The sequence below is a fragment of the Tympanuchus pallidicinctus genome, unplaced genomic scaffold, assembly GCF_026119805.1.
Source record: "Tympanuchus pallidicinctus isolate F22 unplaced genomic scaffold, pur_lepc_1.0 scaffold6, whole genome shotgun sequence".
Lineage (NCBI taxonomy): Eukaryota > Metazoa > Chordata > Aves > Galliformes > Phasianidae > Tympanuchus > Tympanuchus pallidicinctus.
Genome location: NW_026294780.1, coordinates 13774257 through 13800156, shown reverse-complemented (window position 1 = coordinate 13800156; position 25900 = coordinate 13774257). Strand labels below are relative to the sequence as shown.

The 25900-nt window shown below is 42.5% G+C and overlaps 2 protein-coding genes across 8 annotated transcripts in view; one reads left to right on the top strand and one right to left on the bottom strand.

Annotated features, from left to right (window-relative positions):
* The window catches only part of TMEM255B (transmembrane protein 255B), a 67297-nt gene extending 63514 nt beyond the window's left edge, over window positions 1-3783 (top strand). For 3 of the 7 annotated variants that reach the window (XM_052664663.1, XM_052664661.1, XM_052664662.1), the window contains one exon: window positions 3073-3783. In XM_052664663.1, the coding sequence (XP_052520623.1) occupies window positions 3073-3240 (168 nt within the window). In that variant the 3' untranslated portion in view covers window positions 3241-3783. The other 4 variants (XR_008201984.1, XM_052664665.1, XR_008201985.1 and 1 more) reach the window with 3 other exon arrangements.
* Window positions 3784-8043: 4260 nt separating this feature from the next.
* The window catches only part of GAS6 (growth arrest specific 6), a 37554-nt gene continuing 19697 nt past the window's right edge, over window positions 8044-25900 (bottom strand). The window contains exons 5-15 of the mRNA XM_052664742.1: window positions 24336-24458; window positions 22364-22483; window positions 20415-20540; window positions 19870-19991; window positions 18797-18915; window positions 18218-18407; window positions 14438-14602; window positions 12797-12965; window positions 11292-11464; window positions 10643-10871; window positions 8044-8624 (exon numbers count right to left, since the gene is read on the bottom strand). Of these exons, the coding sequence (XP_052520702.1) occupies window positions 8473-8624; window positions 10643-10871; window positions 11292-11464; window positions 12797-12965; window positions 14438-14602; window positions 18218-18407; window positions 18797-18915; window positions 19870-19991; window positions 20415-20540; window positions 22364-22483; window positions 24336-24458 (1688 nt within the window). The 3' untranslated portion in view covers window positions 8044-8472. The remainder of the gene's footprint in view (window positions 8625-10642; window positions 10872-11291; window positions 11465-12796; window positions 12966-14437; window positions 14603-18217; window positions 18408-18796; window positions 18916-19869; window positions 19992-20414; window positions 20541-22363; window positions 22484-24335; window positions 24459-25900) is intronic.

Sequence of the window (25900 nt, the reverse complement as noted above, 5' to 3'; positions counted from 1 at the left end):
CACCAGCTGTCTCCAAGTCAGGAGAGGTTAGCAAGAAGTGCAGGGCATCCAAAAGGGAAAGCACTTAATCCTTTTCTTGGAAGAAAGAAAAAAAAAAAAAAGCAAACAGTCTTAGTGTATGTATAAGCTAATATGTTGTACTTTGGAGACAATTTGTGCTTCGATATAGTGCAATATTTATGAGGTATCATAAACTTACTCAAAGTTACAAAAAAGTGAATGTGAGAAACAGTCTTTATTTGGAACAGCCAAATGCTCATATAACATGCTCATCCATTGAGAGCTGTGGGCTGAACCCATAGGGCTGGAGGCCTTTACAATCCTTGTTAGTGCCCTGCTGCTGCATTCAGACCTCCAGAAGACCTCCTTAGCTGGTGCTGGTCCTTAAGGCAATTGACGAGTCTGGACTACTGTGATTAATGTAACTAAATGCAGGGGCCGTTGGCTGAGATCTAGTGCTGTGTGATGAGACCAGGTAGCCACCTGGTACTTGCTGATGCTTTAAGAGAGTCCAGGTCTCAACATCCCTATACCATATCAGTATGGATGTCTGGCATGCTGCATGGCACCCCAAAAGGGCTAGACACTGATGTGCAGGCAGCAGAATGAAGATGTCCGCAGTGTAGAAGACTCCATCTGAGTGAGTCTGTTCACCTAGGTGGTGATGTCATTGAGACCTGAATGGAGACATCAAAATTAAAGGCTGAACCCTGTATCTTATGGCTGTGACAGGGTTGCCTAATGATATTACATCTGAAATGGCCTCAGGTTTGCCAGACAGCCATAAAGCTATCTGATGGCCAAAGGTCTACACAGGCCTTGCATTTACTTTTGGAGCCTCAGAGGGTAACCATGAGCATCTCCTGGGTGTAAAATTTTTGCTTCCAAGTAGACCAGGATCCACCTCTGCCTTGGCAGTACTTAGTAACATTACCACGGCTGGGGACTCAGAGGATGACAGAGCCCCAACTCCCAGGAGCGCTCTCAGGGCAGCCTTGCCATGCAAGCCCTGCACAGGTAGAGGTGGTGCTGATGGCCTCAGCATTGAGCACCAGGAGCTGAGCTCACATGGGAAGCCCAACTGGAGGCTGGCAACTCATCTTCAGTCCTCATTCCCCCTCCGGTATCCTTCCTAAGGTTACTGGTGAGGAAGACCCTAAGACGCACCTTTCTTTCTCTGCATTCCCTTTGGCTGCACACCATTCCTGCTTTTCATGCTGACTTGCACCTGCTCCAGTTAAGGTAGGGTCACACACATGGTGGCTCAGGGCAATAAAAGAAACAAAATTCGTTCAGCTAAGAGTTCACCTAAGAATTGATCAGGTATGGTTAGTTTAGTGGGGAAAGTGGTAAGTGGACAGTTGGACTAGATGATCTTGGAAGTCTTTTCCAGCCTTGGCAGTTTTGTGATTCTGTGATATGTTCCTAGTGTTCTGTAGTATCTCGCTGAGTAACTGCTTGCTGGAAAGGTGAACAGTCTTAAAAAAAATAATTAAAAATCACTCTTTGGGGTGTTAGTAAATGCTGAGTTTACCTCACAGTCTGTCCACAAGCAGAAACCAGAAAATGCAAATAAAAAGAGACAACAGGAATGCATTTTGACAAAGTTGTAATCAGCAGCTCTTTACTGTGGCATGTGATAACGAAATCACTCAGTCCTTACTGGAACAACTCAGACACAACCAGTCTTAGTCAGAGAGCTGCCAGCTGGTCAGGTAAATGATTAGCTGTGTGGAGGCTGGAGGTGATGACAGTGGTATGGTTGTGGCAGCCGTGCCTGCCAAACAAAGAACTCATTACAGAAGCACTGCCAGACAGATGTGTGGAAACGGTGGATGCAGTTCAAGGGTGAGAGAAGCAACAGCTACAAAAAAACAAAAACAAAACCAAACCAGAAACCAAACCACACTAAGCTCAACAACTATGTTTGGAGCTGATCTAGCCAGCAGGTCTTTGGGTGTTACCTCCACTGCCTCCTGGATAATGGCGGTACATAAACACCCTTCCTGCTGCAAAATCTCTTTTCTCACTAAGTCACGCTGTGGTACAAATGCAGGACTTTTCCTCTCCATGGGAGTTTGCAGTCCCCTGAGGTCCTACAAAGAAGCTAGATGGGTACTGTGGCATGGGGACTGGTAGCCCTGGGTAGCTCTGAGGTTCCACCAGCAAAGTATCAGCCCTGGTATCACTATCTAGATGGTAAGTACCCAAGACAGCACTGTTTTCTTGCTTGGATTTTTTCATTTCCCTTGAAATAACAGATCCATGATTACTATTTTTTTTATTTTTTTTTTTAAATTCCAGGCACTTTAGGCCTGAACCTGAGGGGAACTGAGCACAACTCTTCTGATGAAGCCCATGGACTGCCATGTGCTGGCATGTGAGGGGAGGAGTGAAATCCTGACCCTCTTGTGATAAATGGCAAAACTTGGCTTAAAGTAGTAGTAGGATTGTATCCAAAACTTTAGTTCCTGGATGCATCCTTAAGTTTTAACAAACTCTGGTTGTTACTCAGCATGGGCTGTTTCCTAAGGTCATCTGTCATGCCTCTTTCCAGCCAAAGCCCCATAATAACTGAGACAGCTGAAAGAGCTACAGGGAGACACATGCCTAACTGTTAATTTGTTTGTAAGTGAAGTCTGCATTTGGCATAGCAATAAGACCCTGCATTTAAGCAAGTATTACAACTCTGAGATAACTTACATGTCAGAGTGATGCCTGAAGACTAGCAGCTGCACATAACTTAATCAGCCAGTTGGGTTCCATGCCTCACCCAGGAAACCTGCAGAAATTATTGTCCTGTTCTGTTGCTTAGCTGTATGCACAATGTCAATTAAAAATGACTTGGGTTACAGATGGAATCTGTCTTCTTTCACTATAAACTGTATTTGCTACCCTTATGCAGGTGTTCGGAGTGCTGTGCTGCAATGCAAGAGAAAATTAACCATGGGCCATACTGGATAATACTTACCTGATAATACTTATCTGACTTAACTGACAAACAACTAAGAGCTGCAAAACGGGGGTCATAATTCTTTATTGAAGAAAATATTTTTCTTTGTCTACATACAGCCTGCCAGCAATTTTCCAGGAAAATCATCTACTGACATTTCTTTATCAGAAGATACTCAGCCTCCCTCTCAGTCCAGCTCCAGCTACGGTCTTCCCCCCAATGCTCCACCCCTCTATGCACCGACTTACTTCTTGCCTGGAGAAAAGCCTCCACCATATGCACCATAGGACCAAGTATTTATTTGAGGTAGTTAGCAGGTATTGTTTTTAAGAAACCTTTGGAAGCCCTGTGCTGTGCAGGCACTAGACTTTCCAAGAAACCCACTACAGAGTGTGTTACAGACACTCAGCTTTTAGGCACATCTCACTAAGCAGAGCAGAAACCTGGAAATGTCAGGGCAGGCTCATCACCAGTGGGGTGACAGGTCACCACCCAGTCTGCCTGAGGTCAAATGCAGTACTGCTTTCTACTTACAATGAGTTTTTTCCTTCTCCCTATACTGCAGAATGGTTTTCTTCCAGAGGAGAATTGAAGAAAACACTCTGCATATGTACTCTGCTTTCATAAACCAATATAGAAGGGTTTTAGTCTGTGTTGTCTGAATGAGTATTCTGGAGCCCTATGAGTCAATTGCTTTGGGTAGAAAGAGCCTAGGTGTTTGTTTGCTTGTGGTATTTATTTAAGAACCCTCTTTGGTGAAAGTGTTGTACCAATAAAAAAAGTGTGTCAATTATTTTCCAATAAAATTGACTGTGTATATTTATGCTGTACCTAAGGCTGTTATATTTATGAAGACAGAAGAAAGAACAGAGGGAAATACACTCCACTGAATAGTTCCCTCAGTTTCACACAGAAAGGTGAATTTTACTGGATTTTTTTTGATCTTGTTAACCTTGATTGGTACCTTGTGTCAATCTAGTCTGCATAGTAAAATGCTGTGTCAGTGTGCTGAAAATGCCATTTCCAGACAGTTACTTAATCTGCACTTTAGTACTGGAATTAATTCCTTCCTAGTCAAAAGAGGATCACAACTAAAACCACTCTGTGTTAACTCCAGTTATTTATTTTTAAGCTTATCAACCTCTGCACACCATTCCTGCCTTTCATGCTGACTTGCACCTGTCCCAATTACGATAGGGTAATTCTGCAACCACTGAAAGAGAGTTGATGAAAGGTTGGAATTCCCTCATATTTTTTCCTGTTGTACAAAATTAAAAACCCTTTGACAAGGCAAAGCAGCAATACTTGCAACAGTGTCACTAATAGGAAGAAAGTCGTTTGTACTCTGTCACAAGAACCACTGAATTCTAGGGCTTGGAAGGGACTTCTGGATATCATCGAGTCCAACTCCACTGCAAAAGCAGGTTCCTACAGCAGGTTGCAAATGAAAGTGCCCATGCCTGTTCTGAATATCTCCAGAGAAGGAGACTCTGTAGCCCTTCTGGGCAGCCGGTTCCAGTGCTCTGTCACCACCACAGGAAAAAGCTTTTCTTTATGTTCAGTTAGAACTTCTCATGTTCCAGTTATTTGCCCGTTGCCCCTTGTCCTGTCGCTGGGCAACAAAAAGAGTCTGGCCCCATCCTCTTGACTCCCATCCACCAGATATTTATAAGTATTGATAAGATCCCCTCAGCCTTGTCTTCCCCAGACTGAACAGCCCCAGATCTCTCAGCCCTTCCTCATAAAGGTGATGCTGCAGGCCCCTAATGATCTCTGTGGCCTCCCACAGTTCTTTCTCCTTTCTCCAGCAGTTTGCTGTCCTTCTTGAACTGAGGAGCCCAAAACTGGACACAGTGCTCCAGATGTGGCCTCACCATGGTGGAGGAAAGGGGGAGGATCACCTCCCTCAACCTGCTGGCTATGTTCTTTGTAATATACCCCAGGATCCCAATGGTCTTCTTGGCCACCAGGGCACACTGCTGGCTCAAGGCCAACCTGCTGCCCACCAGCACATCCAGGTCCCTCAGCAGAGAGTTCTTTTCCAGCAAGTCAGTCCCCAACCTGGACTGATGCATGCAGTTATTCCTCCCCAGGTGTAGGACTCTACACTTGCTCTTGTTGAACTTCTTTCAGTTCCTTTCCACCCAACTCTACAGCCTGTTCTGGTCTTACAGAATAGCAGCACAGCCTTCTGGTGTCCCCCTCACTGTGCACGCATGATCATCAGTTTAGATCCTTCAGCACATGGGTTTCTTATTTTGTGGCAGAAGTAGCTACTATAGGATGAAAACCCATCAGATGTCTGCATCCCACCACCGCATTTTGCTTCTGAAAGACAGATGATGCCACTGCTTGCTCTGTGGATCTTACTGTCTAGACAGCAGTGAAGCTACAGAAATTTCCTGAATGCCAAAGAGCAAAGTGGGGAAAGGAAGGTATTTCTCACTTGATTTTAAAGCAGCTGCTTCATATGATGGAAATATAAAGAAATGCTATATAAACAAAACCAGCCTACTTGACAGTTTCCTATGAAAGGAAGTGACACCATCAGACCTGCTGAAAATAGAGCAAAGTATGATCATCCTTTTACATAATATTTTCCACCTTTCATGAACTTCTGTTAATTCATGTGCTCTCTGTTCTTTTTTATAAAAACCAGTATTAATATGCATAAAATCAGAGGTTAAATTATATGGGTCATAAAAACCATGTTTTGTTCCTTTACATTTTTTTTCTGATATGCAAAGTTTTAGACAAGCAATGCTGAGGTCAATGACAAGGTGCCTTGCACACATTGTTGATAAGGTCAGTGATCTGAATCCAATTAAGAGAAACAGAAGTCAGTGAGGAGACCACTATTTTTCTTCTGAGTAAAAATTCAACCCATCCAAAATGCCCCTTTTTTGTGCAAATGCATGCTGGGAAGAACACAACCACCCTGATCATGCATTGAGTGCATGAGTGGACCTCCACATGTACTTTTTTCCCTGGAGAACCACCTGCATTCACTTTTGGACATCTTTGAACTTTTGGACTCAAAACCCAGAACAGACCTTTACCTTCTGAGTTGAGCAGCTGGACTGTTAACAGTATTTAGAACAGTATTTCTCTTGGGTTGAAGAACAGTGATTGAAGAGGAATTAATGGATGTTTCTTATTATATTTTTTCCTCTTCTCAACAGTGTATAGAAGCAGCTGCCTTTTCCTCCAGTATTAGAGTATTAAAGCAACCAAGCTTGAAACAGAAGTTCCCCTTCCCCACTCCCTTTCTGTAATTCTCCAGACTGTGCCTTTCTCTTCTAAAGCACATTTTGGGTTGGGGGGTTGTTGTGATCTCTGCAAAGTATCTTCACATACACATACAGATATGCACAGTCCTGAAGATATTTTTAACTCTGAATTAGACTGCTTTTAGAAGATGGAATTATAGTTTCTTTCACACAGTAATAAGCCTGAGACTGCAGACTACCACTACGTACCACAGGATTCATGTCTCCAGTATCTGGCCTCATAAATAGTACGACTTGCATTAACACAAAGGTCAGGAGTATTTGTGATTCACTTGTGCCACATTATTTTTTTGGGAACCACTACAAAAAAAAAAAAAAAAAAAAAACCAAAAAAAGAAAAAAAAAAGGTAGACATAAGACTTGGTTGCTAACAAACTTCTTTTCAAAGAACAAAGTAACACGGTTTGTTTCATCTTCTAAGTTTGTCCTGTTTTCATTAGAGCTTCTCCAAGTTAAAAGAGTAGGAGACATATTTTGATGAATAACCAGGAAAAAGAAACAGAAAACAAACCACAGTACCTTCAGGGTTCCCTGCTCTCACTGGAATCATAGATGTTTATTAGCTTCTCCATCACATCTCTAGCTGATGCAGAATCACTGACTGTAGCAGAAAGCACTCTTGGGAATAACTTGCTTTCTCTTGCTTAGCAACAAAAAGCAAAGGCACAGGACTGCTTCTGTGTTTTACTACCCATGCACAGTCTGCCAGCAAATCTGTCTGTTATTGCTGTCTAGTTAGCAATTATCCTTTCAGACTGGCATCTGGTCATACCTGAGCATAAGCAGGACTTTTGACAGGTCTTTTTCTGAGTGTAAAAGAGTAGGTTAGCTGGAAGTGATAAAGCTCTTGTCTTTCTGCCCTATTCCATCATTGCTGCTTTACTCAACCATGATATGGAGCTGTGATGTCATGCTGCCTATTGGCTAAGAGAATTCTTTCCTCTGTTAAATAAGGCAGAACACTAGTAAAAGTTTGGGATAGTCTTCACCCTCCTCCATCTTTTCCTCTGGGGCTGCCGTGTGTCTCCATATATTGGTCACAAATGTTGTCATGTGCAGATTATTAGACTAATCCATGACCTCTCGGTCACCTTAGCCTCCAGTATTTGGATTTCCACCACAGCATCTCTCTCTCAGTCTCAGTTTGTTAATCTAACCTGATGGAAGACAAGGACCAAATAAATCAAGATTTAAGCGTGTCGAGGCAGGGGAGGCAAAGCCTGCCCCAACTGCACAAGGACAGCTTAAAAATTAAATGCACTTCATGGTGCTACAGCTTCTTCTGAGCAAACCCACAAGCATATCCTCACTGCACTGCAATTTGGCCTGGCGAGCTCTTACAATCACAAGCCTCTGTGCTCCCATTACACTCACAGTGAATGAGCCAACCTAAAAATCAAGCAGCAAAAAAAATGTCATCACCACATAATATTCCCAGTTCTTGACACCTCATCATTAGCTTCAGTGGTTACTGACAGAAAAGCCATATGGCTTTCAGCTTATGGAACCTTTCCTTCTGTTTCCTGCTGACCCAGTTTTGTTTCCCATTCTCTGCTGACCAGAATTTTTCTAAAGGTCACAACTGAGTCTTCGATCTGCAGTACCAGAGCTGCAGCAATAACAATAGCAGCAACCATTTGCTCTACAGCCCATGGAATACTGACATAAGCATATAATCCCTGATCTACAAACAAACCCAAAATGAAACAGAAAGACTCACTAGTTTCATCTTCACATCAGGCATAGCCTGAGATACCACTGCCAAAGAGCAGAGTACAGAATAACTGGAGTACAGGTAAATTAAGAACTTGTATGTAAATATTTTATTCTCTCATATTTTGCAAATCAGAAAGCAGTGTTGGTAATAAAAATAATACAGAATTATTATTTTTCTTCCAGTCCACATTCATATATTACCAGGTTTTCCGAATTTCAGATAAAACTGTCTCTTATAGTCTAAACATAACATTCACTTTAAGCATATTCTGTACTTTTGCCTTACTTAATATTATTCTTCCGAACTATTTACAAATATATTACAACCTTTAGACCTCAAAGCAAAGGAGTATTTCAATAATCAATCTGACATAAGGATCAGTAGCTCCTACATAACTTCAGTGTTTAAAGAGAAACTATACACGCAGTGCGGTAGGTCTGAATAATTTATATCTTAAAAAAAAAAAAGCATTGAAAGTTTCTGAGTACAAAACTTTCACATTGCAGTGGTACCTATGGACCTGCCTCAACTGGAGGGCAAGAGTGGGATGTGATGTCGCTGTGCTTGTACAGAGCCTCATCCAAGTCCAGCGCCTTGCTCCTCATCTTCACCGTCATACAGCCATGGTAGGATGCTGTGACTGGAGTGGAGGTGACGTTAACATCTGTGCCAAAGGAAAAACAAGCATCTCTGAGGGCATCTTCTACAAAAACACCCACTGTACCTACGCTCAGATGATCGCCTTCTAGAGAACTGTACTCATACACAGAAGTGGGCGCCTGTCTTATAGTACCCCACGTAGATTTAAACTAAATTTTGAGCCTGAAGAATCTGTCAGCATGCGCTTAATGTCTTCAACACTCAGCAAAGGAATCACTGAGATTGCTGTCCTGTGTGGCAGAGCTTAAAGACATCCTTTGAAATGGATTTGTAAGATACAATCTGGAATTATTACGAAGATTTTCTTTGTGTTACAGTTGCAAATCTGGTCAAATTTTCTGTTATGATTAGAAATGGATCTGTTTGAAATGTGGTCCTGTAAAGAACAAAAGGTCTTTAAATGCCCATTCACCTGGTCGGTATACACATTGCCTGGACAAACACCTATGCATCATATAACTCACATCATTTAGGACTTATTAGAATTGAAAATGGCACAGAAGAGAGAGTAAATACTTATACGTTCCCTCTTTAACTATTTATTTTGCATCTACAGTGTTACCTGTACTTAGTATGGAATGTCATGCATATCTTGACCCAGGATTCTTCATTGCAAATAGACCGAAGAGATTAAGCATGACTACTGCACTTTGGTTTTTTTTTTGTCCACTGGGTAATGAATCAGGAAAAAAACAATGTAATCCAAATTCATTTAGGTCTGACCATTTGATACAGTTATTTAACCCAGAATGATGAATCCAACCGTGGTGCTGAAATGTTTATTCATTTGGCAAAGTGACAAGGTTTCTCAGTGCGAGTGCTGGGTTCCACTCAATGACAAAAGCAGACCAGAGGCAGGAATTCCTGCTTCTCAGGAGAACTGAGCAAAAGGGGAAAGCATCTACATCCACAGAAGCCAAATGGGTCCAAGAGCCATAGCTATGACAGATACCACTTAGCTCTAGGTAATGAAATCCGTGCTTCACCCAGTTACTCTGAGCTAACAACAGAGAACTCGGAGCAGCTACAGAACAGGACTGAGTTTATGTATTTAAGGGCGACCTGAAGCAAGCAGGTTGCATCTCTTGCTTGTACAATGGCTGGCTCACAGTGCACCCTGGTGCTCTGAAGAAAGCTGTATCTGGGGACTCAGCATTGATAAACGAGCCCACCCAGAAGAGGCAACCCCCTGACTTCATGACTCAAGTGAAAGTTTGATCTTTCAGTTTTAGAGCAGAATTGCAAACTGACCCGTGGTAAGAAGCTAAGTTGCTGAAAAGCCAGAAAAATGTGATAGCCCCTTGATTAGGCCCTAAGTACCCTCTGCTGAGAGGAGATATGCAAATTGTGGACTGCTGTGCTCAGCCTGAAGAGGACATCAACCAGAGGGAATCACCACATTTCCCAAGCTTCAGTCAGACAATTTGAGGCCACTCATGACCGTTGGAATGAGTCATTTTATCAGAGAACTTCTATACCAGGAGCCCATACAGACCTGGGAGTCAGACCATGAGATTAGATTTTAGAGATAAAACAGCAGAAAAACTCTGACACATATGTTTGAGAAGCTGGAAGGCCAGGTGCTGTGTGCTATGGCATGAATGCTATGTCCTCATGGCAACCTTGGGCCAATTCTGACACTTCCTATCAAAGTCTGCTGTGGAGTACAGATGAGAACTGAGATCTCCCCAAAAGGAGAACTTAGGTAAGAGCACAAAGCTCATACGTTCTCACCTCATTAACATTCAGAAAAACCATCCCTATTGCTGACCAGTAAGACCTTCTCTTCCTATTTTTGTCTCCCACTGTCCTCAAAGGACACAATTATTCAGGAAAAAAAGAAATGGTCAAGAACACTCTCACATTTCTGGAGATCAGATGCCTGTGTTGCAGAAAAAGCCTGCACAAGCAGAAACACAGAATGAAGTTCCTGTTTCAATGATCTGAGACAGTTTTCCTGAATGCCATCTCTTCAAGGTGAGATAAGAGTCTGAATGCCCTACTAGGAAACTGGCTTCTCACCTGGCAATCCTCCCACGTACGTCTTCACCGCTGACTGCAAAGAGCTCTCCAAGATGGACAGGCTGTCCTTTAACTCAGATGTGCTTAATTCACTCTCTCCTTCCATCCCATCTACCCTCAGGGATAACTGGTCTTTCTTAAGTAGGATGTCCACAGAGTGTTCCTTCTTATCGCAGAGATTTAATGCCAGTCTGGACACAACTGTGTCCTCCACAGCCAAGATGACAAACTAGACAGTAAGGGAAAGAAGAGTAAAGAGGAAGTGAGCTGAATTATACGTACCCACACTCACACAATGTCTGGAGTGACACCTAAACTCGTCTGCTTTGTGATTATTACTGAGCTCCAGAGAATGGAAACCCTTCGCTTATGATGTTGAACAGCTTTTATGCCAGAAAATTTTAAGAAAATATGCTGGCATTCAAGTGACCAGTTCCATCTTTTACTTAGACTACATTTGCAAAGAGCTCATGAGAACTGTCCAACACAGATCCTTAACAGGCAGGACTTCAGCACTCCAGCCCCAGACCATGTACTGAACTGGCAAGTGCAAATAAGCAGGCATAACTTGACAGCTGTTTTGTGAAAATGACTACCAGGTTCCCCAAAATAGCAAGGAGTCTTCTGTAGAAAAATGCTCAGTCTGTACCTGTTGCTTCAGTTTCTTTGTGGAGTGATAGTCGATCAAAGACAATGATAAAGGGACAGATGCTCCTTCTGTAACCAGAGCAAGCATCACACCAGTATCTGTTGCTGGCTGAATTACAGCATTTACTTCTATTTTCCAACTTGTTTTGTTTTCATTCCCCGAGGAAGGTTGCACTACAAAAAGAAAACAAAAGTAGCGTAGCAAGACAGACATAAGAATAACAGGTGAAATGGTAGAATGTGCAGTTTCTGTCAGTAGAAAACGACTGATGGATGAGCACATGGACTGCTACATTTCTTTAAGGAAAAAATGCCAAAGCACCTGAAATATAATCAGAGAAGAAAGTGGCATCGGTTTCCTCTTTTTACTTTCTGCAATCCCTGCAGAAACACTGCTTTTCAAAATGTCAGAAGACAAAGTTCAGTTTTTTATCACAAAAGGAGATTTAAATTCCCATGGCTGTCAAGCCACGACATTCAGAGAACTGCTGCAAGGCATGGCACCCAGTTCTGGCATTGTTCTTGACTGTCAAAAAGTCACTAAGGCATCTAAGTCCAAATCTGACATACGCTTCTATAAAAGCTTATATTAAGCTGAAAAAGCACACTACACTGATCAGCAACTAATCACCTCCTGATCATCACCCTGTCAGAACTGTGTGATGTTGTGTCTCAACTGCTGAATATGGAATTAAAATTGCTGGCATCTTCCTTATTGACCCAGTGTCCCTGTAATTCAAAAACTGATGCTGGCTATGAGGACCATTGTCCCTGCAGCCTTCCCACATGTATTAGCTACGCTGGATCATCATATTTTGCAATACTCTAAATATAAATGTAAATGATATCCCCAACAAAAGAGGAGGATTACTGCCTGTAGGTGAAAGAAGGATATAAAAATGAAGCTGCTGAAGACTCATCTGTGTGAAACACTCTCATCTGCACTTTGTCCATAATTTGCAGCTTTTGAATCTGTATGGTAAACAGACTGGTAAACAGGCCAGGCTGGGTAAGGCCCTGGGCAACTTGATCTAGCTGTGGTGTCCCTGTTCAGTGCAGTGGAATTGGACTAGACGGCCTTTAGAGGTCCCTTCCTACACTAAGGATTCTATGATTCTATGACAGACAGCTGATACTACAACTTGGAGTTCTCCTTGTTCAGGAGAATGGACAAGGCTGGAGGCAGCTTCAGTGCTGACAGAGGGATTATGGAGCTTCCAGTGTTGCCGCTGAGCTGGAGTCAGCTGAGGTGTGAAATGCACTGTTGGAGCCACACACAGAGAACCAAACTCATGCTGGCCATGTCCTTACTAGCCAGCCATGATAAATAAGCCTTCCTTTGCTGTGAATCACAAGTTATCCACTTCTTCGCCATCCTCAGCTAGCAGTCTCTTCTGCATCAGTCAACACTGAGCTAGGCATACCTACAGAATTATAACTGTTTATTAACCACATACGTTTAATGGCAGGAGAACAGTCAGAAAAAAAAACAACAGAAGTACTTACTGTAAGTAAGATTAAATATAGCAAAACCTCGGCCAGGATAGAAAGACCCTCGTCCTGCTACAGCAAAGCATTGCATCCTTTCATTCATCTTTATGGTCTCTTGGATAGTGCTGTCCTCCCCATTCAGCCAGTTCCATGCCCGCAAGCAGCCATCCAGCCGAGGGTTTATCTAGGAAGAAAATCACTATCTCACACCTTAAACTACTGCTGAGTGAAGAATGGCTATTTCAGGTGCAGAGGATATTATGATATCGAATAGGATAAATTACTTTGATATGCCAAAAACATGGAAATCAACTGGTGGCAACCCCGATACTGCAGCCTGAATGGTCAATATTCCCCATGAAACTGCTCTGGGCTCAGCTTGTTTCTTCAGGACTGAAGGGCAGTGTCTAGGGCAACCACTCATTTGGTTGTAATGATTCTGTTGCTTCTACACGCTGCACAGCATTACTGCAATTAATTCTAAAGCTTTATAGCTAGGGCTTTGTGACTCCCATAGTTCTGCATTGCGAGCACTGGAGGCCAAATGGAAGGGTAAATAAATCCTCTGCGTCATTGCAAAACAGCCTTCATGAGACACATCATTTTGGGCTTGGTCACGGTGGAAGCTGTGTTCTGGCTTAAGAAAGGGGTGGCTGTGCATGCTATTCTGCACACCTTGTTCCTTCCACCTTCTCGTGCTGTTATCCTGGACCCAACTCCAGCATTAAAACACAAGGTAATGTGTAAAGAGAAGGCTCCCTGCAAAACGCCTCAACCAGCAGCATTCTCCCCAGTTAACTGAAGCAGAGAGAATTAAGTGTGTGAGCCAGGATAAAAACCTCAGGAGTTTTTGGCTCTTAACCATGTATCCAGACCACACCCCTGGCTTAGTGCTTCAGAGAAACACTGGCCCTGAATGACTCCATGAGAGGAGCAGAAGCCTGCCTCAGCTGCTGCGCTGCCTGTCCCCCAGCCACAAGCTTGTCACCTCATTTAAAAACAATGAGATGCCAATTTGAGTTTCAAGGTGCCAGCTCTGTGTGTGGTGGACATACAAGACATCCTGAGCAGCAACCATTTCAGACATGCAGCATCATCCAATCTCATCCACAGAGTGCCCTAACTTTCGTTTGTATGCTCTACCTACTTGAATTAGAAAGAAAAAACAGACTCCTGTTTTCCTTTGGGTCCTACAGCAACAAAAGAGTAAAAGTCAGGAGCAACACAGCTGTGATGCAATACCCATGAAGCTCAAACTTTGGTCACAATACAAAAAGCCACAGGGCACAATGTTATCCTTGCCCAGCGCTGTCTCCTGGCATGCCAGGGCCACTCACTATCTCCAAGACAGTACGGTCACTGCTAGTTCTCAGGGCTTTGCCATGTGCTCCAGTCCTGTGGTATCCTAATTCTGTAGGCCTGGAGTGGAATACATCTCACCCAATCTCACCAAGAGTTTCAGCTTTGCTCCTGGCTTCAGCTCTCTCTATACTCAGTGGAGAAAAATCTGTATCCAGAAGGTGATAATGCTGCCTGTTTCAGGGCAGGCTGAACTGCTCTCAGAAGGGCTCTACATTACCCCAGCACAAATCAGTGAAATCAAGCCCTACAAAATCAAGACCTACAAAACAACAGAAGTGATCGCGCTGTTCTTACCGGCACAATAAGGTCCTTTGTTTTGAAGGGAATGCCTCCTACTGTCAGGTTCAGCTGATACAGTCCTTTGTCTAGGGTAAACAGGTCCCCTGACACAGCTATTTTCATAACTGCATCCCTGTTGACCTTTACAACCAAACTTCTCTCAAGTTCTTCAACAGAGATCTGAAGAAATAAAATCGTAAACAGAAAATGTCAGTATGAAATGAGCTGCAGCCTCAACTAAAGGACAGACGCCACAAGCAAAATCCCCAGGATGCAGAAATATTGTGTGCTCCCAAGGTACTTTGTTTACCTGTCAATTTACGTTCCACCTTCAACAATCTGGAGTTCCCCTAATGGCAAAGACAGCCCGGGTACTCCAGAACAGCATCACAACTAACTGAACGGATCAACTACATGACATCTGCAGGTTGCCCTAAACAAAATTTAAATGCAGGAACGTGTTATTAATGAGAAACTTCCTACTGTGACAGCTTGTGAAAGGAAAAGTCGGAAAGACAGACAAGAAGGTGTCTTTGTTGGCCCAGTGAAGGAAGCAGAAGCCTTCCAGCCACACTAAGTGTAGTTGTTGTGTGCTGACCCCCCAAAAAGAATAATCGAATATGTCACATTGGAGAGGGCCATAAAAACGTGCAATAAGCACATTTTCTTTCAGAAGGTCTCTGCGAGTTGTATCTCCACATCTCCTAAAAGCTGCTTTAAAGAACAGTCTGTCCTCACTGAAATTTCAAAAACTTGCCACAATCTGAGTGGAATTGCTTTACGTAGGATGTCACACAGGAACAACAACCTGTGACAAGTTGCATCCTTACAAAGGAAGAGACCAGGCTGCACAGAGAAACACTACGAAGCTGCCAGATCCATGGGGAGAGAGAAGGAGGAGAAGCCCAAGGCTGACACACAACAGCCTGTGGTAATGGCTCATCCTGCTGCAAAGAGCATTGAGTACTGTGCCACAGTCTGCTTGGAGACTGCCAAGAGAGAGCTCGATGATCCCAAAAGGATTAGCCAGAAGGGCATACAATTTTGATTTCTGGCATCCTGCCTTGGCTAACTCTGTCTGCTCCTTGCTCAAAAGCAAGTGGGTTGCTCGGCAAGGGACTGGGCTACAGACAGTTGCTGGGTAAGAGCCAAAGATGAATCTGCTTGGGATTGCTTAACTGCCAGCCTGAATAAGCTGTTATTTGTGCCAATCATACTGTCCACATACTAGTACTAGACATTGCAAATAGGAAAATAAATGATGATTTGGGGAGTGAAATCAAGACAAACAAAAGGTGACTGCATTATCTACTCTCATCAGATCATACATGCCACCTCATTCAGCTGGATTACACACACATCACTGTATTAAAAGCTTTTCCTGAGGCTTGCTCTTTCGTGTTTTCAATGCTGGGAACAATCACCTAGAAGTAGATTAGGACAGATCAACATCAGAGAGTATACCTCAGTAGAAATATTGGCCTGAAGTTTTCAAAATTCTTGAACTTTTGTTCGAGATCAAGAACTGTTGATTTTTTTTAATTTGCTTTTAAATAGCAATAAATAAATAAATGAATAAGTATATATATATATATTTTTCTCTATCTGCTGAAAGTTAAATAGGAAAATTACTGTTTCCTCAGATCTGTGAAGTTCCCACCAATACCCAAAATCCAGGTCAAACCAAAACTAAGCGCTCCCAAATGGCACTTGAGTCTGGACTGTGACCAAGGAGTTCTGGGTTGTGCTTCACTGAAGATGAAGTTGAAAAATGCATGAGAGTTCCACGCTTGGAATATGTGACTTCATGGAGACAGGTTAAAAGCAACAACCTTTCCTCAATAGGACTTCCCAAATTCAAAACCACACCAGACAAAGGAATAAGGAGAAATGGTCCCATTTAGCCCAAGGTAACAGCAGCACTGCGTGGCTGCTGGTCACTAACACAGACACCACAGCACCCACAGGGCTATCTGCTGGCATTCAAGGAAAGTTGGGACAATGGTTTCAGACATAGGGTTTGAATGGTAGGCGGTGCCATGTGGGGCAAGAGCTGAAATCTATGATCCTCATGGGCCCTTCCAACTTGGGATATTCCATGATTCTATGATCTCTACAGAAAAGCAAACCAATCTCACTGCTGCAGCAACTCAGTCAATTCCTTGGGTATGACAATGCATGGAGATAAGAGCCCTGGCACTGAGGACTGGCAGGAGACCAGCAACTGTACTTGCTGCCTGAAAACGATAATTACTTTTATCAAACTCCCTTCTCTCCCTGCAAGAAGCAAACACAGCCTTTGTACTGTTTACTCTGCAACTCCCAAGTGTTTGAACATTTTGCACTGCTTGAAGATAGAAAATATGCTTCTGATATCTCCCACCAAAACTAGTACAGGAAAGTTTGTAATTCCTTCATAATGCGGTCTGGCACTCAAGAAGTACGTTACACTCCTGTCTTAAATGGCTTAGCATGGTAATAACAGCTTTTTGTAACTCCTAAACCATCTGAGTGGCATCAGTTCTGCTTTTCACATCTCCTACCAGCATCTTCCCTGTGCAGGCAATTAGATTCACCATACTGCAAATTAGCAGGACTAATCTTTAATTCAGAAAGAAGTACTTCAAGGCTATCCCTACCTGCCCAGATACAGCATGTCATACATATTATTTACAGCTTTGCTGAACCTCTACAGATCCTATTTGGAGTCTAAAATTCTTTCAATGGCAGTAAAGGAACTGAATTAAAAACCATCTTGTTCACTGGAAATATTATCAAATATCAGGAGCTGGCAATGCATGCACTTCTTGTATTCATTAGAATCAAATCTTTTCCCACCTTTTTTCTTTAATATGTAATTCTATTTTTCTTAACGCTAAGAAAAGTTAGAACAGAAAATGGTTCAGCTACTCATATCTGTATGTCTCCTATGTGTTGCTCAGCCTCTAACTCTGCCTTGCTGGTCTGTTAAACTTCTGCAACACTATGTAAGTTAACAAAGAACTTCCTACCTTCTGCCCAACAGACACATCAACTTAAAGATAACACTACTAAATAAATGAGAAAAGACAAAAAAGGGGAAAAGGCATATATAAATTGCAATCTAATTATAGATCCTGCTATAGGACTCTTTTTACGAGCCTGCCACAAATGGTAATACTCTATGATACTTCCTGAATCACCAGGAGATATTCTGAGAGTACCAAGAAAGTAAAGCCTCACCAGCTCCAAGATGCAGCGCATCTTCTCTTGAGACTGCTGGGATTATGTTATTAATAAGCAGCAAGTCACACCATTTCTAACAGACTCCAATATATTTACAAGGGAAATTGAATGTTTTGTTTATAAACAGGCTTGAGGAGTTAAAAAATGCATAGTGTAGCATAGTAGATCTGTCAAGGCCCAGAGCTGAGCCCTGTCACTAAACCAATAAATAACCCATAACAAACACACGTATCATAGGCAAAACTAACCCTCCTTGGAGACTTCCTTAAAAGATCTTCCTCTTTCTCCCTGCCAAACCCCAACTAGAAGGCATCTTCTCAAAGTAACATCACATGCAAACTAGTGCTGCTATCTAGTTTACACTGGATATAAAGTAAGATTTAACTTATTTGGAAAAGCATCCCATTCTCGCCTTTCCACAGACAATGTGTGCAAGCAGAAGCTCAAATGAACAGCCTAGAAAAGCATCTTCTCAAAAATACAAAGAGTACACAGAGTCTAGCCATGCTTAACAGAGCCCAGAAGGAAGAAGCAAAGAAAGGCAAGCTCCCAGAAGCAGTCCATACTCACCGTCTGCCACATGCCATGGTTGATGAGCGGTCCACTGCTGGTCACGCGGCCTATTCCACTGTATTTCAGCTGCAGCTCTAACCGTCCTTTGCGCAAAGCCAAGACTACCCAAGTGCTGTCTTGATGGCCTCCAGCAAAGAAAAGGATACCTTCAGGATCAAAGGTTCTAAAGTCGAACTCAGCCACAAGTCTGACCGCACAGGTGTCAAGAAATAAATTAGTTATGCAGAGTTCAAAAACCACCAGTACTTTCCATACAGATAGCATCAGCTCTAGCAGTTACGGTCTGTTAAAACATACTAGCTTTTAATGCACTCTTGAAAAGACTTTAGCTGTGAAGACGGATTTTAAAATGGCATCAAGAATAAGAAATACATTACTGTATTTTAGAAATTATCTAAGGAGCTCTGCGGTCATGACCGCTTTTCTCAATTACTGGTTTGGATAATGTTTTGCAAGACAGGACTCCATAATTCAAACAAATAAATATGGTCATGGAAACAATCATTACTTTAGTGACTCCACTGCATGCATCAGAGCTGGTCAGCACATTCAGCTGTCCTTCAAAATTGTCCTCACCTTGTCAGTTGTTTCCTCTTAAAGCGCAGTCTGATGACAGGAGTCCCACTGAACATCCTCCCCAGGTATAAGGATTTAACACTTTTTGCAACAGCAAAAGGCACACATGGTATTATGTTCTATAATCAAAACACATTTTTTGAGCACTTACTCTTCTCACACAACAGAATAAGAACCAAGCAGTTTGCCTTCTTTTCTCAAACACACAGCTACTATACATACAGCAAGCTAAGGCATTTCAATGGTTTAATTCTCAAAATATCTGTTTTAGTTCTGGAAACATTTAATCTTTCCTTCCCTCTCTCCTCCTCTTTGCCTTGATTGAATGCTTTCCTGTTGCGAAATGAAATCACATTCTTAAGGTACAGCATAAGGTTTTCTACTGCAACTCGGGGCCTGCAACACTACCAGCTCTTGGCTGGTTTACACAGAAGGAGCCTTTGCCACTGAAGCCCATCAAATGCTCAGGAATGTATAATCAAATGATCAGGGATGTACAAAGCCCTAGTGCTGTTTTGCAACTTACATGGTATGCCCTGACACCTTTCCTCTTGGTCCTACTGGGCCTAACTCCGATCAGCTTGTGCAACTAGTCGTAACTCATGGCTTAACAGAGGGCTGCTGGGCTATCCTGGTCAAGCATAGGAAGGGGGAATTGGTGGATTCCTCGTCCCTGGAGGTAATTAAAAGACGTGTGGTTGTAGAACTAGGGTTCTAGTGATGAGACTCAGCAAATCACGTTGATGGCTAGACTTTGTGATCTTGAAGGTCTTTTTCAATCTAGATTAATGTGAGATTCTATTCTATGGTCACTGTCACGTTCTTTTTGGACTGGAACAGCAGAAGCCTAAGAAGAGAGACTCTGAGTGAACAGACTTCCATAAAAGGCTAACAAGACCCCTCTGTCTTACCTGGTGAGCTACTGCCCCCAGCTCATGCACCCTTGGCACTCTGACTCCCTCCTGCTGGTCACTCAGCTCAAATGGCTTTGGTCCAGCGCTTCGTTAGTTATTCTCAATTGCAATGTAAATTAAAAGATCATTCTGCAGTTATATCAATGAAGTCTGACATACCTCACATGTATTCATGTCCTGGGAAAGTTTTACTCCCCCTCTGCCATCACAATGACAAGTGTAACTCCCTGGCAAGTTGACACACATCTGTTCACACAGCTGTTCTTCACATTCATTTATATCTACAAAGACCAGCAAAGAAGAGAGAAGAAAACAGCTACCAGATTTATCTGAACATGAATTATTTGGTGAAAAAAAAAAAAGAGTTAACAGTGTTATTTTGTACCATCTTTCACCTGCCTGTGCTCATGTGCTCCATATCCACAGACGGTACTTTATACCAGAGTATACAAGGAGAGACAACAACATGCACAGATACTTCTGAGCTTCCATCAGATCTTGTAATTCTCATAAGTTCAAGAAATCTCAGTACTCTGTCTCCTACAGATTGGTTCATGTACTAAAAATCACTGCAAACTCAGTGTGTTGCTCACAAATAGTGAAAGGCAGTAAGACCTTTTTTACTGAACCCTGACGATCAATTTCTGGTTATTTCTCTAATAGCTTCAGAGCATGTAATAACGCTATTGTGTTTATGAGCTTACCATCACAAGTCTTTCTCTGCTCATCATACCTGTAGCCTGCATCACAAACACATTCATATGAGCTTATCAGATTTTTACAGTGAGCTTCTCCACAGATGTCTGCTGATGCCGCGCACTCATCTATGTCTGCAAAACAAGCAATTAAACAACACTACATGAGATGAGTAAAATCACTTCATTGTTTGCACACTGGAGTGGGTTCAGGCTCAAGTGATCCCTCTATTCTGGTAAATGAAAAAACAGTATCTTTAAGAATCTACCTTTAGGGCTCATCTAGATATAAGGGATAATGTCAGGCTTTCAAAACCAGTTGTTGCTTCTTTCTTTAAGCCATCAAACACCATTGGAAAGAACAATGCGAAATCAGCCTGGAAACGAAACAGAGCAACCCTGTGCAAAACCAAAAACCCACTGTCCATGGGGCTGAAACTGGGGGATCAAAAGCAGCCACCAGGAAATGAGGAAAAGCTGTATGATTTTTAATAAAACACAGAAACAGCACTCAGTCTGTGGAAAAGCTGAGATTTCTGTTCTCAGACGAGCAAACTATCTTTTTTTTCCTTCAGCACATTCACAAAACTGAGATCCAAATCTGCCAATCTGCACTAGCAAAGGGGAACTGAGGAAGAAGGACTGTCACAAAGAACAAGCCTTGTCTGAGAGATGTTGTGTGGCTGTTGTACATACAAAGGCAGGCAATGGACTGGAACTGGAGGCCCGTAAAAACAAGCAAACGCTTTTCTAACTTGGTAACTAATACCCAGCAAAATCTTAGTACTGGAAAAACATTTGTAGTATAGAATTTCATATTTACCTTTGCTTTCTAACATGTTAAAACTACAACTGCATGTTACACTTTGTGATTTTCCCATGTATTTGAAGTAGTCTGTGGTAGTCTATCTATAGCCCAGTCTATAATCAACAGGCAAAAACTAATGCTGTAGTGTATGCACAAAATGATAAGAATTAACAGCCGGAGACTGTCAAAATGCACAAAAGCATTAAAATGCAATTAAAAATCCCAGCTAGCATTAATTGCATCTGCTATGAACACCAGCAACATGCTGGCTGGGCATGGACACGTAGCTTGTGTGTGATACTCACTGCGTTCTAATAAACACTACAATTCAAAGGTAACATCAGCTCATCTGTGTGTGTGTACACATTACAAGGGATGCCATGTAGGCCATACCATCATCACTTCAAACAGCAGAAGTGACACAGAAATAAAACCCTGCTCTTTTTGCCTGTCAGCATAAATACATTGAGTCAGATATGTGAACTGCTCAGAACCATGTCATTCCATCCATAGGGGGTGTATAAGCAGACTTGCTTGTTTTTCAGAAGACACAAAAAAACATTAACAGCTATCTGTGATCACTAATGAGTGTATGTCTCAGCACGCATTTCCTTAACGCTTTTAAAATCTCAGTTGCTCAAGTTCTGTTACGTAAATTCACTCCACCATTTCAGACATTTACTTCAGATCTCCAGGTTCTGCTCCCAGTGTCAAACAGTCATGTCAAACAGTGGTGTGCCTTCACAAGAGCCTTTCTGCAGCTATTAACAAAACATGCATTTATCTGTCTTTATCCATCTCAGTTAATTACTTGCTGCTGCACTTACCTAAATTTGGAAAAATGAAACAATAAATAAGCAAAATAAAAACTATAATCGCATACACTACAGCTCATGAGATTTGGAAGGAGTGTAGCAATGCACCTTGGCAGCCCTTCCTCCTCTCAGTGTCAGGATACAAGCACTGATCAGTTACACTGATTTAGCACAACCCCAGCCATGGACCTCTGTGAATCTGGCTTGTACTAGGGTCACAAGAGAGCAGTGTGGTGGGACCACAGAGAAGCCAGGATACAGTGATGGCATGAGCACCTGTTACTATCCCAGACCTCAGCTTCTGCTGGAGTGGGAGGCAGGACAGGAAGGCTTACCTTCACACGTTTTGCTGTCTTTGAGAGCATACCCACTGTAGCATGAGCAGCGGTAGCTGCCGAGCTTGTTGAGGCAGATCTGGTTACAGCCACCGTGCTGCACTTTGCACTCATCAATATCTGCACCAAAAGAAAGTATTGCAGTCAGCTTTTCACCTCTGACATGATCTGAGGAATGAGACTGGGGCAAGGAGCTGGGAAAGGGAAAGAGCAAATGAGGAACACTATGACATCTGCAACCTGATGGTTACAAGAAGCAGAGAGATCGCATTCAAGCACTTCAAGTGCACTGGCTTGAGTTCCTTTGATTACAGAAAAGACAGAGTAGGAGTTGCAACTGAATCCCTCCCCCACAGGTCAGATAGTGCAGGAGGGTATCTTCAGCCTACAGAGGTGAAGAAGAAGAATTTGCTTGCAGAACATGTACTACAACTAACTTTTATGATGGTACAATGACCAGTAAGTTTGGTATTAAACAACACATAAAGATATCCTCACTACTACAGAGCACAAGAGAACACAAAAGATAGTGAATTCACAGTTACTGTGCTCCACTGACACCAGCAGCAAAGGCCTGCTTGATTCAGCAGAGCCTTCTGTGTGCCCTACCTGCTCACTATGCCCTGTCTGCATAAGGGACTCCAGAGTCAGCTGGGAGGTAGAATAGCAATTTCATGGCATTTTGTATGAAAAAGAGGGGATATGCTTTGGACTGGCCAGTTACTAAAGGCTGCTGAGAGCCCATGGATCAACTGTCTCAAACACTTAAATAAAGTGCTTGTGAGTGATCCTGTAATTTCACCACAATATTCACAATGGGAACTCAGGGTTTGGAACTGCTGCTCTCTTAGTGGCCACAGTCTTGGACTGGCTAACCGTGCCTTCTGGCAGCCATTTAATTTTGGCAGGCAGAACAGCAGCAGCCCTGACAGCCAGAAAAAAAAACAGGAATCAGAGAACAACGGGAGGAATTATTCAGTATTTCATTACAGAATACAGAAGATCTCTTTGGGCTTGGGACGTACTGTATGAAAAAATACTCTGCCTGAATATTTTCTTTGGAGATGGTGGGAATATAAGTGGGAAATGAATAGAAGCTGTAGTAGAAGCTGTGGTGCCCAATCCCTGGAGGTGCTCAAGGCCAGGTTGGATGAGGTCCTCAGCAGTCTGAGCTGGTGGGGGGCAGCCTTGCCCACGGCAGGGGTTGGGGCTGGGTGGGCTTTGAGGTCCCATCCAATCTAAGCCACTCTATGAGTGGATTTGGAGTAATACCGCACTGCTGAGAAGGGATATAGCAGACTAACGTCACCTGTTTGTGCATTAGCAAGAAATGGCAACATTAGGAAGTATTACTTTTCAGAAAGGGTGGTCAGGCACTGGAACGGACTGCCCAGGGAGGTGGTGGAGTCACTGACCCTGGGGGTATTCAAGGAAAGGCTGGATGTTGTGTTGAGGGACATGGTTTAGTGGGAGCTATTGGTAATAGGTGAACGGTTGGACTGGATGATCTTTTAGGTCTTTTCCAACCTTAGTGATTCTATGATTCTATGGTTCTATCTGCCAGAATTGTCTGTTGCTTCTACAAGGGAATGGGAAGATGGGCCAGTTTAACAAGATCTGCAATTTGCCCTCTGTTACCACAGTGCTAACAGCATCAGTCGAGGGAGCTGCATTTGCAAAGCAACTACCAATTCACTTGTGCTGCCCTTTCCAGAGGAGTGGGACAGAAAGCTGGGGCATAACCTCTTAAATTTCCTTGTCAACACCAAGGTGAAATCCATTAAAGACATTTTTAAAATGCTGAGAGGCAGTTATGTGATTTCTATAAGGGCGAAAGTATGAGTGGTGTGTAACGCAGGTTCAGTACTATGACTTTTGAATTGGACATCACTGTATCAGTGACTAATTTAAAATACAGCAAAACCCAACACATTGCTGTTACAGATTTGAAAGAGAACAAAACATGCATTACCTTTATCACATGTTTTTCCCTGCCAGCCACGTTTGCATTCACAATAGAAGTCCCCCTTGAGATCTTCACACCTGACAGTCCCTTCTTTGTAACAAGGATCAGGAGAACACTGATTTGGCAAATCTGATTTACAAAAGGAATTAAAAACAAACACAAACACAGAACAGAACAGAACAATGCATTGAGGTCAGTGATGAAAGCTCCTATTAAAAATCAAGATATTTAAATACTAACAGAGAATCACTATCAGAAGAACTCACAACTGGGAAAACTGGAAAACATTGCCTATTGCTGACTTGCCAAATAAGCTGTGCCAGGAATGTGAGGTGAAATTCATTTAATTGCAAAAGGAAGTGAGCTGCTACCCCCCATGTTTGAAGGGTATCTCCTGAAATAACTATAATTCTACTCTCCTCACTTTTGGAAAAACAGAAAGCAGACAGCAATTAAACACTCAAGTGATCTTTTCATTTACTTTTGGTAATTTAACTGAAGATTTCACCAAAGTTGATAGACTGATTGCTATAAAACATTTTTATCTGATATTTTTGCCAGAGCTGAGCAATTTAGGCTTTTCTATTACGTAGTATGAAAATAAATAAGAAACACCAATGAATTAATGGCATCAGAACTGCATACCAATCATCCAGTTTGCAGACAATGCTATGCTTCTAGCAGGCCAACACAGAATAAAGTCCTACACAGACTTTTAAGCCAAGTTCCGACAGTCAGCAATGGACGTTCTCCACAGGGCCAAAAAAAGCAGTGCCCATGCTCTGGGGAGGATTGAGGGAACAAGTATCAAACTATTACACAATTGAGTAAAGAACAGAATTCACCATTACTCTAGGGATGGTGTTGTGCAGAGATAGCTGAATGATGGCACTAAGGATTTCCCTGTTCTCTTGAAAAATGAGTTGGGAGCTCTTATGTAGTATCTGTTCTAGCAGTGTTGCAGATCACAACTTTCTAAGACTGTAAAGGTATTAGCTGTTTTCACAACCTTAACCAGAAGGAGCAATGCAGGATACATTAAAAAGGAAGTTCTAAGACATGAACACATGATGTTCGGGCTTCTCTTCTGGTGTGCAGATGTAGAAGTTTTTTGTGCCAGAGTGTGGCTGGCAGCACCACAGAGCAGTGACCACCCTGTCCTTTTGGTGGAGGAGACAGAAACTGTCATAGCTGCTGCAGCTAGCAGCCTTTAGGGGAAGGTCTGCTGTTATTAGCAACACTTTCTACAATCCCACAGTCTTGGCAGCGCATCCTTACAACTCAGCAGAAACCCATTCAGCCCAGACAAAAGGAAGACTACACAAAAAGTTTTACAAAAGGTAAGTTCGCAGCACCTAATTAGCAGCAGCTCTTTGCACAGGACCATGTCTGCTGCTTAGACAAAATACATTGATTTAAATGACAAAGTACAGACATCTGACTCATTTTGCTGTAAAAAATTATTAGAGAAACTTCATGAGAAGCGCAATATGCAGTCAAAACAATATTTTAGAAGTATTATTTATGTGCAACATTAGCAGCCTTACACACTTCTTCCTACTGCGCTCTGT